Source organism: Rhea pennata, chromosome 8, assembly GCF_028389875.1.
Source record: "Rhea pennata isolate bPtePen1 chromosome 8, bPtePen1.pri, whole genome shotgun sequence".
NCBI classification, from domain to species: Eukaryota; Metazoa; Chordata; class Aves; order Rheiformes; family Rheidae; genus Rhea; species Rhea pennata.
In genome coordinates, this window is record NC_084670.1 from 25,309,883 (window position 1) to 25,323,353 (window position 13,471).

Sequence of the window (13,471 nt, forward strand, 5' to 3'; positions counted from 1 at the left end):
GATTCTTCCAAAGGATCTTAAACTGCCTTCAAAAGAATTATCTTCTGAAAATGCTAAGATGCAATACCCCAGTACACTCTCTCATCAGACAATCTTTATCCTTTGTTTCACACCATCAACACATACCCAAAGATTAAATTTCTCCTGCATCTTCTGTTTAAACAGAACTACAGCAACTGAGAATTCCTTTTGCCCAGTTGCTACATGGAATGGCTATAATTCACATATCACCACTGGGAGGTTTAAGAAGAGAAAGTTGAAAGGAACAGGCTGAAATAAACATGGTAACTCTGATATAATTTTGAAGTGAGTAGCATCTAACAGCTCACCGTCTCTCAGGAAAACGGCTTTTATTTCTTACATCTAGCTCCAACCCCTCCCAGTTGGGGAAACAGTAGGAAGCAAAAATAAATAAATAAAAGTAATTTTATATGAAATATGGGGCTGCTATTCAGTGAACTTCAAGATCACAAAAATGACATTATATCTCTTTAAAGCATCTTTTCCCACAGGAAATAATGTTTTCTATCTTGTCTCTTCCTATTTAAGAAACACTAGCACCTACTCTTGAGTAACTATTTTAAATATATATATGTATTTATTACCTGAGGCTGAAAAGGTGGTGGTGGAGGCCCCTGCATGCCTTGCGACTGTTCATCCATTCTATCACGTAAAAGTGTCCTTTGTGTCCTGAAAAAATGAAATATAAGCAATCATTACACTGTAACTCCATTTGTATTTATGATCAGTGTACAACAGCAAAGAAATTGAAGAGCTGTTCATTCAAATACATCTATTAACATTTTTAAACTCAGGCATGTAAATTAGAGTTAAATTATCCCTGCCCTGTATCGTTTGGGGAAGGAAAATTTCTGGGTTTTAGTGATTTTATAAGACCAAATAAACCACTATATAAGTGTGCCTGGCCCAAGCCTTACAAGTGTTCAGCATACCTTTAGCTGATAAAAGCTACATCACCATTATTCTTCATAAGCATCAGCACTGTTGGCCACTTAGACCTAAGCAGAATGGGATATGGCAGGTCAGCAGCAGTTGTAACTGCTGCATGCAAGTTACCATTACTGTTATATATTAATATAACATATATAATTATATAATGTACAAATAATGTTATATATTAATATATATTATATATTAATAATAGTCCCATCTAGGGGTGTGTGTGTGTGTGTGTGTGTAAATGTAAAAAAAAAAAAAAAAAAAAAAAAAAAAAAAAAAAAAAAATCTCTACACACATACACTCACTCCACTCCAACAAGCTAGCTAAGGGGACTTAAACAGATCATATTAGGGGCGCAGGATTCTATTCCCAACTATAAAACCTCTCACATCCCATCAATAAAATAGAAGGAATATGTTTTCCAAGCATCCAAGATAGCAATATAAGGATTTGATCAATAACAATGGCTACAAAACATGCAGACTCATTCCTAGGAAAGACAGGAGACAAATGCTAACACTCATAAGGTTGGCTTTTTCCAGCGCTAAGCGAATCTTTTCCTAGGCTAAATGATTTTATTGAGGGGAAGCAGGTGCAGCACTCTGCTTGCTTGCTTGCTTATCAGCAGCTCCATCATAGGTCAGACTGTACAAAGACAGCAAGTTCCCCAGCATTTTTTTTTTAGAATGCATACAAACAAATTTCTTGAACTGGGATTTAATATAAATTCAGCATGAAAGCATACAGCTTATTATATCTGTTAAAACACATTACAAAATCTTCCTTGCCTTTTAGGCAAGACTAAAGAGGTTAGAAGTAAATACTAATAAAAAGCAATAAACTTTAGAAAGATATTTTTAAAGCACATTCTGAAATGTTTAACCAATTCTAGCAAATAAATCTGTTCACAGTAATGCCATCATCCTTACAGCCTCACTATGTTAATATGACTAATTGATAAAATAATCACAAAACAGCTTTACAAAGTTCATCATTATTGTCCTAACATAAACAATGGAATAGATTAAAAAAAAATCTCATTTGTTCTCATCCTCCATTTAAAGGAGCCAGTCAAGTTATTCTAGTATCAAGAACAATCCATAACACCAAACCATAGTCATCTTCCTGTGTGACTAAGGATCTCAACATTTTTTTCTGCCCATTGTTAATATTTCTGTATAAAGCATGCACTTTAGGACTTTCTGTTGATCTGTTTAGTTATTAGTTCCAATCAATCAGAAGAAAAGAGATCTGAAAAACCAATTTCAGGCAGATCAGGAGAAGTAATGAAGTATCAAATTAAGGCGAGAGGCAGAGAGGTGGGGAAAGGAGGCAGGAACTATATAGTCTGTTAATCCCAAGGTCTTTACCAGCCATCTAGAGAATTTAACCAAAGCTCTGACTGCTTTCCAAGAAGGCAATAAGAAACTATGATTTCTTATGATTTCTAAAAATGTAAGAATGAATATGATGAGAAAAGTGAAAAATAGCTGGCAGTTGCATTTCAAAACACCTGCCAGCCAATCTTCTAGCCAGAGAAGAAGTAAATGCAACATTCCTCCATCTATCACAGACCATCTATCCAGAAACAATGCGCTCTAAGCCAAGATGTTCAAATGATTTATCTTGATTCAGATCAGGAACTACAGGACTCCCTCATTTTGTCTGGTGTTCACAATACACCAGAGGCATTGACCAGAACTGTTTTGGGATAACGTTAAGGGCAGGAGAGTAACATCACCATCACAGATAGCAGCTCCATCCTTAGTGGCTGGTTTTATATAATAAAATAAATAAAATTAAATAGATAACCACTATTTTGAACTACAGGAAGCATGGAAGATTAACTTTGAGGGGGGTGCTTTGCAAAGGAAAGATAGAGACTGCTATTTCCAATCCATGTGCATGAATTCTCCTATTCCCCCCCCCTTTTTTTTTTTTGCCTTTTAAGACTGTATGATAGATTTATGTTTTAGAGTAATATCGCATTTTGATCCTTAAAAAAATGCCAAAGATGCAAAATGAATATCTTGCATTGTTAATCAAGATAGCAACAATTATATTTTGCTACTTGAAGACTTTGATTTCACAGTGAGGGATGTCTTTCACCCTGCTGATAATAATAAACTCCAAAGATCAAAATACAGCAGTACAGTATTTACCATCTTGGAAATTAAATTCAGACAATAATTACTACTCTGCCATAGAGGGCTTTACCAAAAAGGCCTCACTTGTTTAAATTGAAAAGTAAACACAAGTTTAGAGACCTGTCTTCCCTCTTAGCAATGAACACAATGGCCATCTTCAAGTCCATCACCGTGATTGATATATCTATATATATCTCAATGTTTATGGAAAACAGACCAGAGATGAACTGCAACCAAGACAGCTATACCACCTGCACCCAAAATTTCCAAATGCCAAAGCTGACTAATACTTTTAAAAGCCCTTATACTGACCATCTAGAAGGAAAACGTTCTTTGCTTTCATTACAGCTTATAAAGACATAAACAATGAAACAGTCTCTTTTATAACCAGATCTTTTATCTCACAAAGGACTTCTGATCATTTTGATTCAGACTCATCTGTACACAACAACGATGGCTGGTCAAAGGAACACGATCATTCACACTAAATCTTCTACTTCAGTTATAATTACTGCCACATAAAGCACACAGGAGTAGCTGGGGATACTACAGGGCCAGTTTTCCATTTGAAATCACAATTGCACAGCTACTCTCTTCACTGACACTATTTACTCCATGAACTAAGCCCACAACACACCAAAGGCATTAAAGTCCTCATCAGTAAGTCAGGTTATCAAAGAGCCATTGTCTGAACCACGTTTTTGTTTTTCACACATAGGCCCTGCTGTCATTATTCACATCCTTTGTGGCATGTGTCAGAGCTCTGGTCTCTACCTGAAATACATCTAAAGATCACGCAAAGATATAAACTAGCCTAAAATACAATTGCTTGTTTACATATCCCCACAGAAAGTTCATCTCCCACCATCACTTTTTTTTTTCCAATAAAAGTCTAGAAATTCATAGACTTCCACCTGAGATGTATATAACCCCATATTTGTGCATGTCACTACCTACAGCTTAATAGATACACTCATATCCATGGCCAGGAAATCTGAATAAAACTAAAAAGAAGAAATCAGTGGAAAGAAGTGTAGGTAAGACAGAGGTACAGACTAAGACAGAGACTATATTAAAAAAAAAAAAAAAAAAAAAAAAAAAAAAAACTAGAGTTCAAGACATTCAACTAAAAATAACAGCAAAATAATAGTTGCAGTAGCAAAAAGGAATAAATATGGTCTAACCTTCCTTTTCAGTAGTGAGGAACACACCAAACGTAAAGAACTTGCCTTCCAGAGGCAAACAGAACTCTTCCCTTCCAGTTGGTTTCCACTGGCCTGCTAAAGAAGCGGTGGTGAGACAATCCATGACTCCATTAGTGCAAGAGCAAGTCTTACGCGTTTGTTGAACAGGAACCAAAAGGCAGCATTGATACTTCAGTGGAATATATTTTAAAATAAGATTTTTAAATTAAAAAAAAAGATACTTGGGAACAACTGGAGTCTTTATGATTTCTTTTCTCCTGGTAATTTTTTTTTTTTTTTTTTTTTTTTTTAATCAAAACACGATCACATTATCTCAGGAGAGAAAGCTTAAATGGACTGCCTAATCACATGAAGTATGCTTTTTAAACTCCCTGTTGGCATAGCCCAAAAAACCCATAAACCATACATACTGAAATACATTTCACAGAACTCAGGTAATAAAGTTATTGTTTTAACAGATGGCAGTTCTAGAAGAATACAAAAAAAAAAAGAAAACACGCAGTGCTCTCCTGTAGAAAGTATCACTAACAGTCTCAACAATAAATGGTTTCCATTAGCTACATGCCGTACCTTACTATATCTTAATTTTGAACCTTGAGGACATTCAATACTCAGTATCAAAGAAGAAACAACAGCTGTATCAAAGAGAATGTACTTACTTAGAAGAATGTTCAGTGTTACAATTGTACTGAGAACCTGAAGCAGTCTTTTTTTCTACGTAATATAAATTTACACATGCCACCTAATTGCTTATACAAAGGACTGCAAAGTTATGCTGTTCACAACGCACTGAATCAGGCACATAGTACATTCTGTCCTTTTTGAAAAGCAACTGAAGTGACTATGTTTACTTCTGAATTATACAGTCAATTAAGACAGGTATTTTTAGTTTTTACTATAACTATTATGCTATTTCAGTCAGCATGGGGCTGAGGCCCTCTAAAAACAATTGTTCACTTAACAGCCTGCATACTTCTTACTTTTTGGTGTTAACAAGTCTGACTCTTTAGTATTGAACAGGCATTTTAAATGACAGATTTCAGATCTCTGAACTCTTCAATTTTTTTTAAGCCAACTACTTTCAAAGACAGAGTTCCCATCCCAGCAACAACATCTTCAGCAGAAACTATATATATATATATATATATATATATATATATATATACACACACACACATATGTATGCACACTACTCTCCATGTACACCCTACAGAAATATTCCTACTTGCTTATATCAGTGTTGGCTCCCATCTAACTGGAAGCTCAGTTTAAACCCAGGCAGAACATTCAGATATTCACCCTAGTTGAAACAAAAAAAAAAAAAACGAAACAAAAAACAAACAAACAAAAAAAAGCTGTGCTCTGGAAACAAGAGTTTAGGAAATTAAATGCCTTATTAAATATCTAAAGCAAATAAAAAATAACATATCCAGCCTGCTACACTGGTTGGAATCAGTGCAGTTTGCCTCAAGGAGTCCAGCTTTGCCAGGCCGACTCCAGTTTCGCTCCCCATCAGCTGGGGAGCCACACTGACACGACAGCAACTCTCAGGTCCGAGTTCAAAGCCACAGACCTTCTGGGAGGAGACAAGCCTCTGACCCGTTTTTCCCCCCTCTGCTAACACAGCAATAACAACTTGGCCTTTAAGTTTGATGTGAGCAGGATAAGAAACGTAAGTAACCCTAAAACAGTAGGACTACTGTTTTATAAAACATATAGCCTTAATAGTCATTCTTTATCTCAGGCTGCCTCTTGGAGGGATCTGTCTTCCTGGTCAAGCCTGGCCCACGCTGTCAGGTCAGCAACACTGAGCGGCCTCTTCCGAACCCGTTTAACGCTGACGGCACGTTGGCAGGAGCCGGTCATGAATGCCGAAAGCGGCTTTTAAAACATCTCAACGTACACTTGGGGAAGGATCGGCACAAAGCAAGAGAAGGCAGGCAGCTGTACAAGGAGTATTATGAGTTCACTGCGCATGGTATGTGAAACAACAGTACAGCTACGCATTTTCCAAGAAAATTAGGAAGTCACGTATGCTAGAGTTTGATCTCAGGTTACTTTGCTTTTGTAAAACTAAAAATATTTTCACCTAGTGTTCTACAAAAAAAATTAACAGGTTAAATACGGGTTTATATCATATTAGAAACATTTTACTTGTAAATTGAAAGCTACTTCAGTTTCATAGCTAGTATTTTTAGTACAAAGACTTGGAAAGACTTAGGAAACAGGAGCAGCCTATATGCACTACCTTAAAAGCAGCTCTAAAAAAAAAAAAAAAATCCTAGGATTCTGATATGTCCAATATTTTTCATATACTTGCTATGTCCAAATATCCCAAAAAGCACTTTGTAAGAAGAACAATACCACTAACAACTTAGCTGAAAGAAAGAAAGAAAGAAAGAAAGAAAGAAAAAGAAAACAGCTCTTACTTTCCTATTTTTGATTTTTTTTTTCCTCCAAATGGAAGCAAAGATGAAATTCAACTAGGTTGTAATTTAGGTGTTAAAAAACACTTCAACAAATTATTTATTCACCTTTATACCACTGGGATTCAAAAACTCTTTGTACTTAATATGGACATATTTAACTTGAGTGGCAACAGTGTCCGACTAAAACGTAACTTTCCAAATAACTGGAATGGCAGCTCAGGACAAACACAGTATCCTTCTCGTAAGTTACGATACACTAACACAGATGAAGTCTGGTTAGACACATCCACATTACTATGCCATCCATTCATAAAATTACACACTCAGCTTCAAGACAGCATTAGAAATGACAAAATATGCTGAAACACTTAAAATATGTTACAAGTAACAGCTGAACAATCAGTCAATGCTGTCCACTAAACACTGCAAACCATGCCTGGTCCTACTCAATGTTTACAAAAAGCCAAAAGCATATCCTGCTTCCTGCTCCCAAGCTCCTGGGCAGCAGCCAATCTTGCAACACACCACGCAGCACAACCGATACTCTCATCTAGATTCACACGTCGCACAACGCTCCCTTCGGAAACAGAAGGCCCAGTGCAGCTTCCACTGGACAAAAAGGAGTTTCAGTATTAGTTTCAGTACAAGAAGGATAAACTGAAATATAAGATGGCAGCACCTTGGGTTTATTACCACAGACTGACCTAAATGAATTAGTGAACAGCAATTTAAAAAAAGCAACCTATGGAGCTGCCAACTATGCATCTCCGTCATCCCTGTGGAGGGATTCAAACCCTGCCATCAGCCTATGCCTCACTTGCTGCGCTTTCCCTCTAGCTTTCTATCCCTCTTCATTATAACCGGTCACTTGAAATCAAAATTTTTACCTTAAAGTATCATGGGTTGGACTAAGACCAAATTACAAGATTTGCTATGGATGTATGTATTCCTGCAAGAGATTTGGTAAAGTCACCTTCCAGTCTCAAAAACAAATACATTTACATGTATTTGCCTCATGATTTTATGTCTAGTATTTTAATTTTCAATAAATTGATTGAAAGACATTTGAAGATTAAATATCATCACAGAACATCCATATGATAACAATAACTCACCTCCTGTTGGCATACCAGCATACCTATGATTATTATATTTACAAATTCTGTCCCATGCAGTTAGTACCATACATATTAAAATTGTTTTCCTGATGTAAAATAAGCTACCCATCTAGAAGAAATATAGTATTATGAAATTAGCAGACACTGGCTGTGCCAAATTATTTGTATAAATGGGGCAAAGACATACATCAGTGCCCTGAACAAAACAGGGAAAAAAGAGATGAATACAAAATGCACAGCAATTAGTAAAGAACTCCACTCACTCCATTTTCTTTAAAATATATGAAATAAGCACATTTTTATAAGCAAACATCAAGACAGAGAAGTGTTTTTGGACCCCTACTTTTCTGAGAGGCTAACAAGTACTGAAACACAAAATACTTAAAGGGCAAGAGCCATCACAGAAAGAAGGTAATTTATTCAGCACAAAGCTAAGAATTTTTGCCAAGAACACACCGCAAGGGAAAGTAGAAATGGGAAACAATAAATGAAAGCAGAAGAATAGGAAAAAAATGGAAGAAAAATTAAGATATAATTTGGAAAGCTTTACAATCCCAAATCTCGCCATTCTAGTATGTGGGAGATAAGCCCTTTCCCTAATTAAGGGTTGGTTTTGAAAGCATCTGTAAAAATAAGTTATTCACAAAGAAACGTTGAAGAGATCAGCTGAATGTGTAACCAGCTCAGCTTTACTTATGAGCTAAAAGAAGATGCAGGACAAATTAAAAGGCTGAAACCATTGCAAGATAAACTGCATTACTGCTAAGCACAGGAGGAAAATGCATCTATTTTTGATGGTTGTCTACCTGAGACTGTGCCACAAGCACAGCTGACAAGCTGGAGATAAGGAAGTGGAAGAAACCACACAGTGAGCAGTAATTCTGTTAAATCTTTACTGAGCTACACAAATCTCTTAAAAGTATATGTGAGACACCTAGCAGTATCACACTCCAACTGCCAGGTTCACATCTGTAACCTGAATAAATAAATCTATAATCCATAATTTTTAAAAACGGAGCTTCTCCAAAGCTGAGGAGTTGAAAGAAGTACCAGACAGAATAGAAAATCTAGCCACACTTAATGGCTTTTTATGAACCTGTGAGCAGCATTATCCTTCTAATCCTGAACCACACACAACAGTAGCAAGGACTCCACAATCCTCAGACACAGAAGCAAAACACCAGAGGACACTGCCAGCAGCAAGGACCTTCTGCCTCAGGCATGGGGGGGGGGGGGGGCGATACAGAGGTTCACAGTTGTTCTGTACTTTACATTAAACACCACTGGCTAAAACATGCCAGATCCATTCCTGTTCTGGGAGTGTCCTTCATGCCCAAACTCTTGTTTGCAGGCTGCTCCTGTTCTGAAGGCCTCATTACCTCCATGAGCTCTGCAAGCAGCCCACGTACCTAACGTATTTCTGAATTTCACTCAGGGCGAGTACTGAAAGTTCACTGCTGCAAAGACAACTCCTTTTTTGGATCTGCTCTCAGATGAGGAAGAAAAGGACACAGAAGGAAAGCCTTCACGGAACAGAATGCCAGGCATTTTCCCACCACTATTTTCTTCTTGTTTTAGAACTAACTTTGTGTTAACCTGCGATACTTGTGCCTTCTAGTTTCCAAGGAATCAACAGTTTTGCAAACCTTATATACTGACAATAGAAGATTAAAATGAGAAGAATAGATTTATCAACACTTCACAGCACCTACCTCAAACTTCTTCCAAAGATTTCAGTAAGTATGTAATCTAGCAACTTCACAACATTTTAAAGTGATTAAGCAAGTCCAACACAAATTTAACTGTTAAATAAGACAGTAACAATTTTTTTTATAAATAATTTTCAATCATCCCAAACAGATTAAAGGCTTCCTGAATGCTAGATGAAGCAGCAGCCAAATTAAATTCCCTCCTCTTAAAAAAAAGGGGGGGGGAAGTTGTTAATAGCATAAAATTATGTACCTGTTTAATCACATTTAAAATTGTTTTTACTGTTTTCTTAGAAATCACTGTTTAATATCTTGTTCAGAATTTTGTAGCAAAAATAATCATTACATAAGCATATATGCTTTGTTTACACAATGTGGAATAAGCGCACTTGAAATATACTTCACAATTTGTAGCTATAGAAATCATTTGACTCAATCAGTTATGTTTTACATTCAAGATACAAACACAGGACTATCTTAACCAGAGAAATAACTCATTTTAACAGTATTGCTTCTCTTCAGCTTTTGTAACTAGTCTGACAGAAAGAATCCTTTTAGTAAGAGGAAACAAGCGAAGGTGGTGTGCTTCACTCCAGCGCTCAGCGCAAATCAGGTCACTTCTCATGCCGTAACTGGGTTTCAAAATGATTAAAAAAAAAAAAAAAAAAAAAAGAGAGAGAGAGAGAGATTAGCACTCTAAAGGCTGCCCTCATCATCATTCAGGCATTTTGACCAGTTATTTTCAGCTGGCCACGTCTCTGCTGCAAAGCACATGGAACACAGCTAAACTGACCAGCTTTTCTGGCAATTAATCAGCTAGATGACTCCTCTGACTACTCATAGTATTTAACCTGTGCAAGATAATTCCCCACTCCAAAATCACTCCTAAACACTCTTCCTCTGGAATGAGGAGGGATTTCTGGATAAGCCCCAAGCAATCAAAGGATCTCCTCAGAGGCACAGGAGAAATTATTGCAGTTTGACTTGTCCCATGAGACTTCCCAATGCATCCACACAGCACAGATGTTTGGAACAACATCAAACTTCATAAGGCAACAAGGCACTTGCTGATAAAACCAAATACAGTACCATCATGAACACAGGATATAGCGCTAAGTTTACTAAACATGCATCACTTGCATGCATGACAGACTGTCTCAGCAAATTGTCACACTGAACAAATATACCGGACTGGCTGCACTGAGCTCAACTCTAGTGCATTATAAGAAGTACATGTGGGCTGTATTACTGTGACAATTCAGAGGACAACACCCTTAGTAAAAGACAGTCAAAAATATATCAAAATGAGCATTTTTGTGCAGTATTTTTCAGCTGAGTTTCTCACAGGCCCACATACATTCAGATGAAAAAACCTGAAATGTTATTTTTTTTCTTCTTTGGAAATAATACCTATGGGCAGGATAAGAGTCTATTTATTTAATTCTTATATACCCTGAAAGACACTAAGTCACCCACCAAAGATATTTACTTGGCTACAATTCCTTGGGGTTTGTTTCTTTTTCTCAATGACTAATTAGTAAGTTGGATACAATATATCTACAACAGAATCAATACCTCTACCCTTCAGTTTAAAATATCTATGTATGCTTTGAGAAGTCATCCACCCAAAACAAAATGTCTCTAAATAAAATATCCTGATATTAAGGAACAAGTGTTCTTAACATGTACTTTCCCCAGCATCAACAAGGGAAAAAAAAAAAAAAAAAAAAAAAAAGGGGCTGTAAGCACATACTTTAAAGCTATCTGATAGTACTTTTAAGTTTTGGTCTCTCCATAACAGTTTTTCTACCTCCGCTGAAGTTTCTCATAGCCCATAACTTTCTTCTACTTCGTTTTATCCATCTCAAGCCCGAGTCCAAGACTGTCCAGAATATACAGGCTTCTACATGTGCTACGCAGCACTAAATTGTGTCAAAGGTAGCCCTAAAAACACAGTATTTTGAATTTTCATTTTTCCCAGGTTAGTGAAGCTGTAAATATCCATTTGACAACAAATCCTCTGAAGTTTCTACCTCATGGTAGAAGCATGTGATTTACATGTCATTCACCATAGTTTCTGCATCTTGAGCTTGCAATACAACTTTATAAAGGAATTATATTCAACACATTTGGTAAAATGACCATGTAAGTATGAACTTCTTCGAGAAGTAATGCTGCCTTTGCCATCTGAGAAAACAGTACTACCGCCTCAAAGATGCAGAGAAGTTTACTGTTCAGCTGGTACAGAAGTAAAAAGGGTTAAGAAACAGTTTTTTCAAGATCAAGAAGCAAGTGTTGAGTGATCTACTGCGCACACACCTCTACAGCTCTTACCAGAAGCAGGGTCACCGTCCTGCGGTAGGGCTACCAGTTAGGAGAGCACGTTTCACGCAACGCAACGCAAAGTTACGCCGAGGGACGACACTGTTTCCACTCGGTTTCTGCGTGGAAACGTGCGGTCACGGCTTCCCCCGGCCCCGGCGGCGCCCACGCAGCGCCCGGAAACCCCAGGGGAGGGGAAGCGAGAGAAAGCACCTAGCGACACGCGGGGAGGCGGCCCCGCCTGCGGCTGCGCCTCGAGCGGCCCGGCCGCGGCGCGCCGGGCGGAGGCCGCAGGGCCACGAGCGCGCCGGGCCGGGCCGGGCCCGACAGCATCGCGCCCCCCGGGAAGGGCTTCCCCAGCGGCCGCCGCCAGCCGCGGCCCCCGCGGGAGCGCGGGCAGGTGGCGGCGGCCAGGTGCCGAGCGAGGCGTCGCCCGCTGGCCGCCGCGGCGGGCGGGGGCGGCTACCGGGCCCGGGCCAGCCCGCCCCCCCCGCGCCCCGCGCTTCTCCTCGCACCCGCGCCTCTCCCTGCCCCCACCGCCGGGCGGAGCGGAGCGGCAGCGCCGGCACCCAATGGCAGCGCGAGCGGCAGCCCCGGCAGCCAATCAGCGACGGCGGGAGGCGGGACGGCCCGGAAGCCGCCAGGCGGCGGGGGCGCCTCGAGGCGAGCGGGCACCGGCGGCCCCGCTGCCGGCCCGCGCCGCGCCCCCGGCCCGCGGCCTCCGCGCCCCGGCTCACCAGGCAGCGCGGCTCGCCCGCTCCCGGCGCCGCAGCGGCCTCCTCTCCCGCGCGCTCTCCTCGGCGCCTGCGGGCTGCGCGCCGCGCCGCCGGCGCCTAGCGGGGCTCCCTGCGGGCGCCTCGGGCTCGGGCCCCGGCCCCGGCCTGCCGCCCGCCCCCCGCTGCTGCGGCCGGGGCTGTAAACATCCCGGCATCCCCGAGGAGGGGGCGGGGCCAGCGCGCCGCCGGCCCCGCCCCGCGCCGCCGGCCCCGCCCCCCGGCCAGCTGACGGCCCCCTCCGCCGCGGGATCGCGGCCCGCCCGCGGCGCGGCGGCACCCACGGGTCTCCACCGGGCACGGCCCGGCCCGGCCCGCGCTGGCCCCGCCGCGGTGCGGTGCGGTGCGGTGCGGTGCGGTGCGCAGGGAGCGCGCAGCCGCTCGGCCAGCAGCTCTCAGCGAGACGGGAGCCCCGCCAAGGGCTTTGGCCCAGGCTACCTTGGAAAATGCAGTAAGGCAGATAACACACTCGGTAAAGTACGTGCATCTTCTGTACGGGCGCAGCGGGATATTCAGCCAACAACGGTAAATACTGACTGAGAACATGTACGTGCATCTCAGCTGCAGGTGACCCAAACCTGCTGTGCTTGGAGAAACACAAGACAGAAACAGCCCTGAACGGACCGTGTCCGTAAGTCCTGTCTCCCAAGGATCTACTTTTGGAACAATATTGGAGTTAAGAAGATAAAAGTTACTGAATTCCAAAATACTACTATCTTTCAGGTTCCTGCAAGTTATTTAGCCTGCTTAAGAATGAGAAAAAGCAATTACCCACCCAGAGATCTTACACTTAAGAACTAATGACCG

The 13,471-nt window shown here is 40.8% G+C and overlaps 1 protein-coding gene across 3 annotated transcripts in view; it reads right to left on the bottom strand.

Annotated features, from left to right (window-relative positions):
* Nucleotides 1–12,753, bottom strand: part of NEK7 (NIMA related kinase 7) — a 66,438-nt gene extending 53,685 nt beyond the window's left edge. The window contains exons 1-2 of one of the 3 annotated variants that reach the window (XM_062581802.1): nt 12,629–12,753; nt 606–690 (exon numbers count right to left, since the gene is read on the bottom strand). In XM_062581802.1, coding sequence (XP_062437786.1) covers nt 606–662 — 57 coding nt within the window. In that variant the 5' untranslated portion in view covers nt 663–690; nt 12,629–12,753. Of the gene's footprint in view, nt 1–605; nt 691–11,903; nt 12,083–12,628 lie in introns of those variants that run through there. The other 2 variants (XM_062581800.1, XM_062581801.1) reach the window with 2 other exon arrangements.
* Nucleotides 12,754–13,471: the final 718 nt, after the last annotated feature.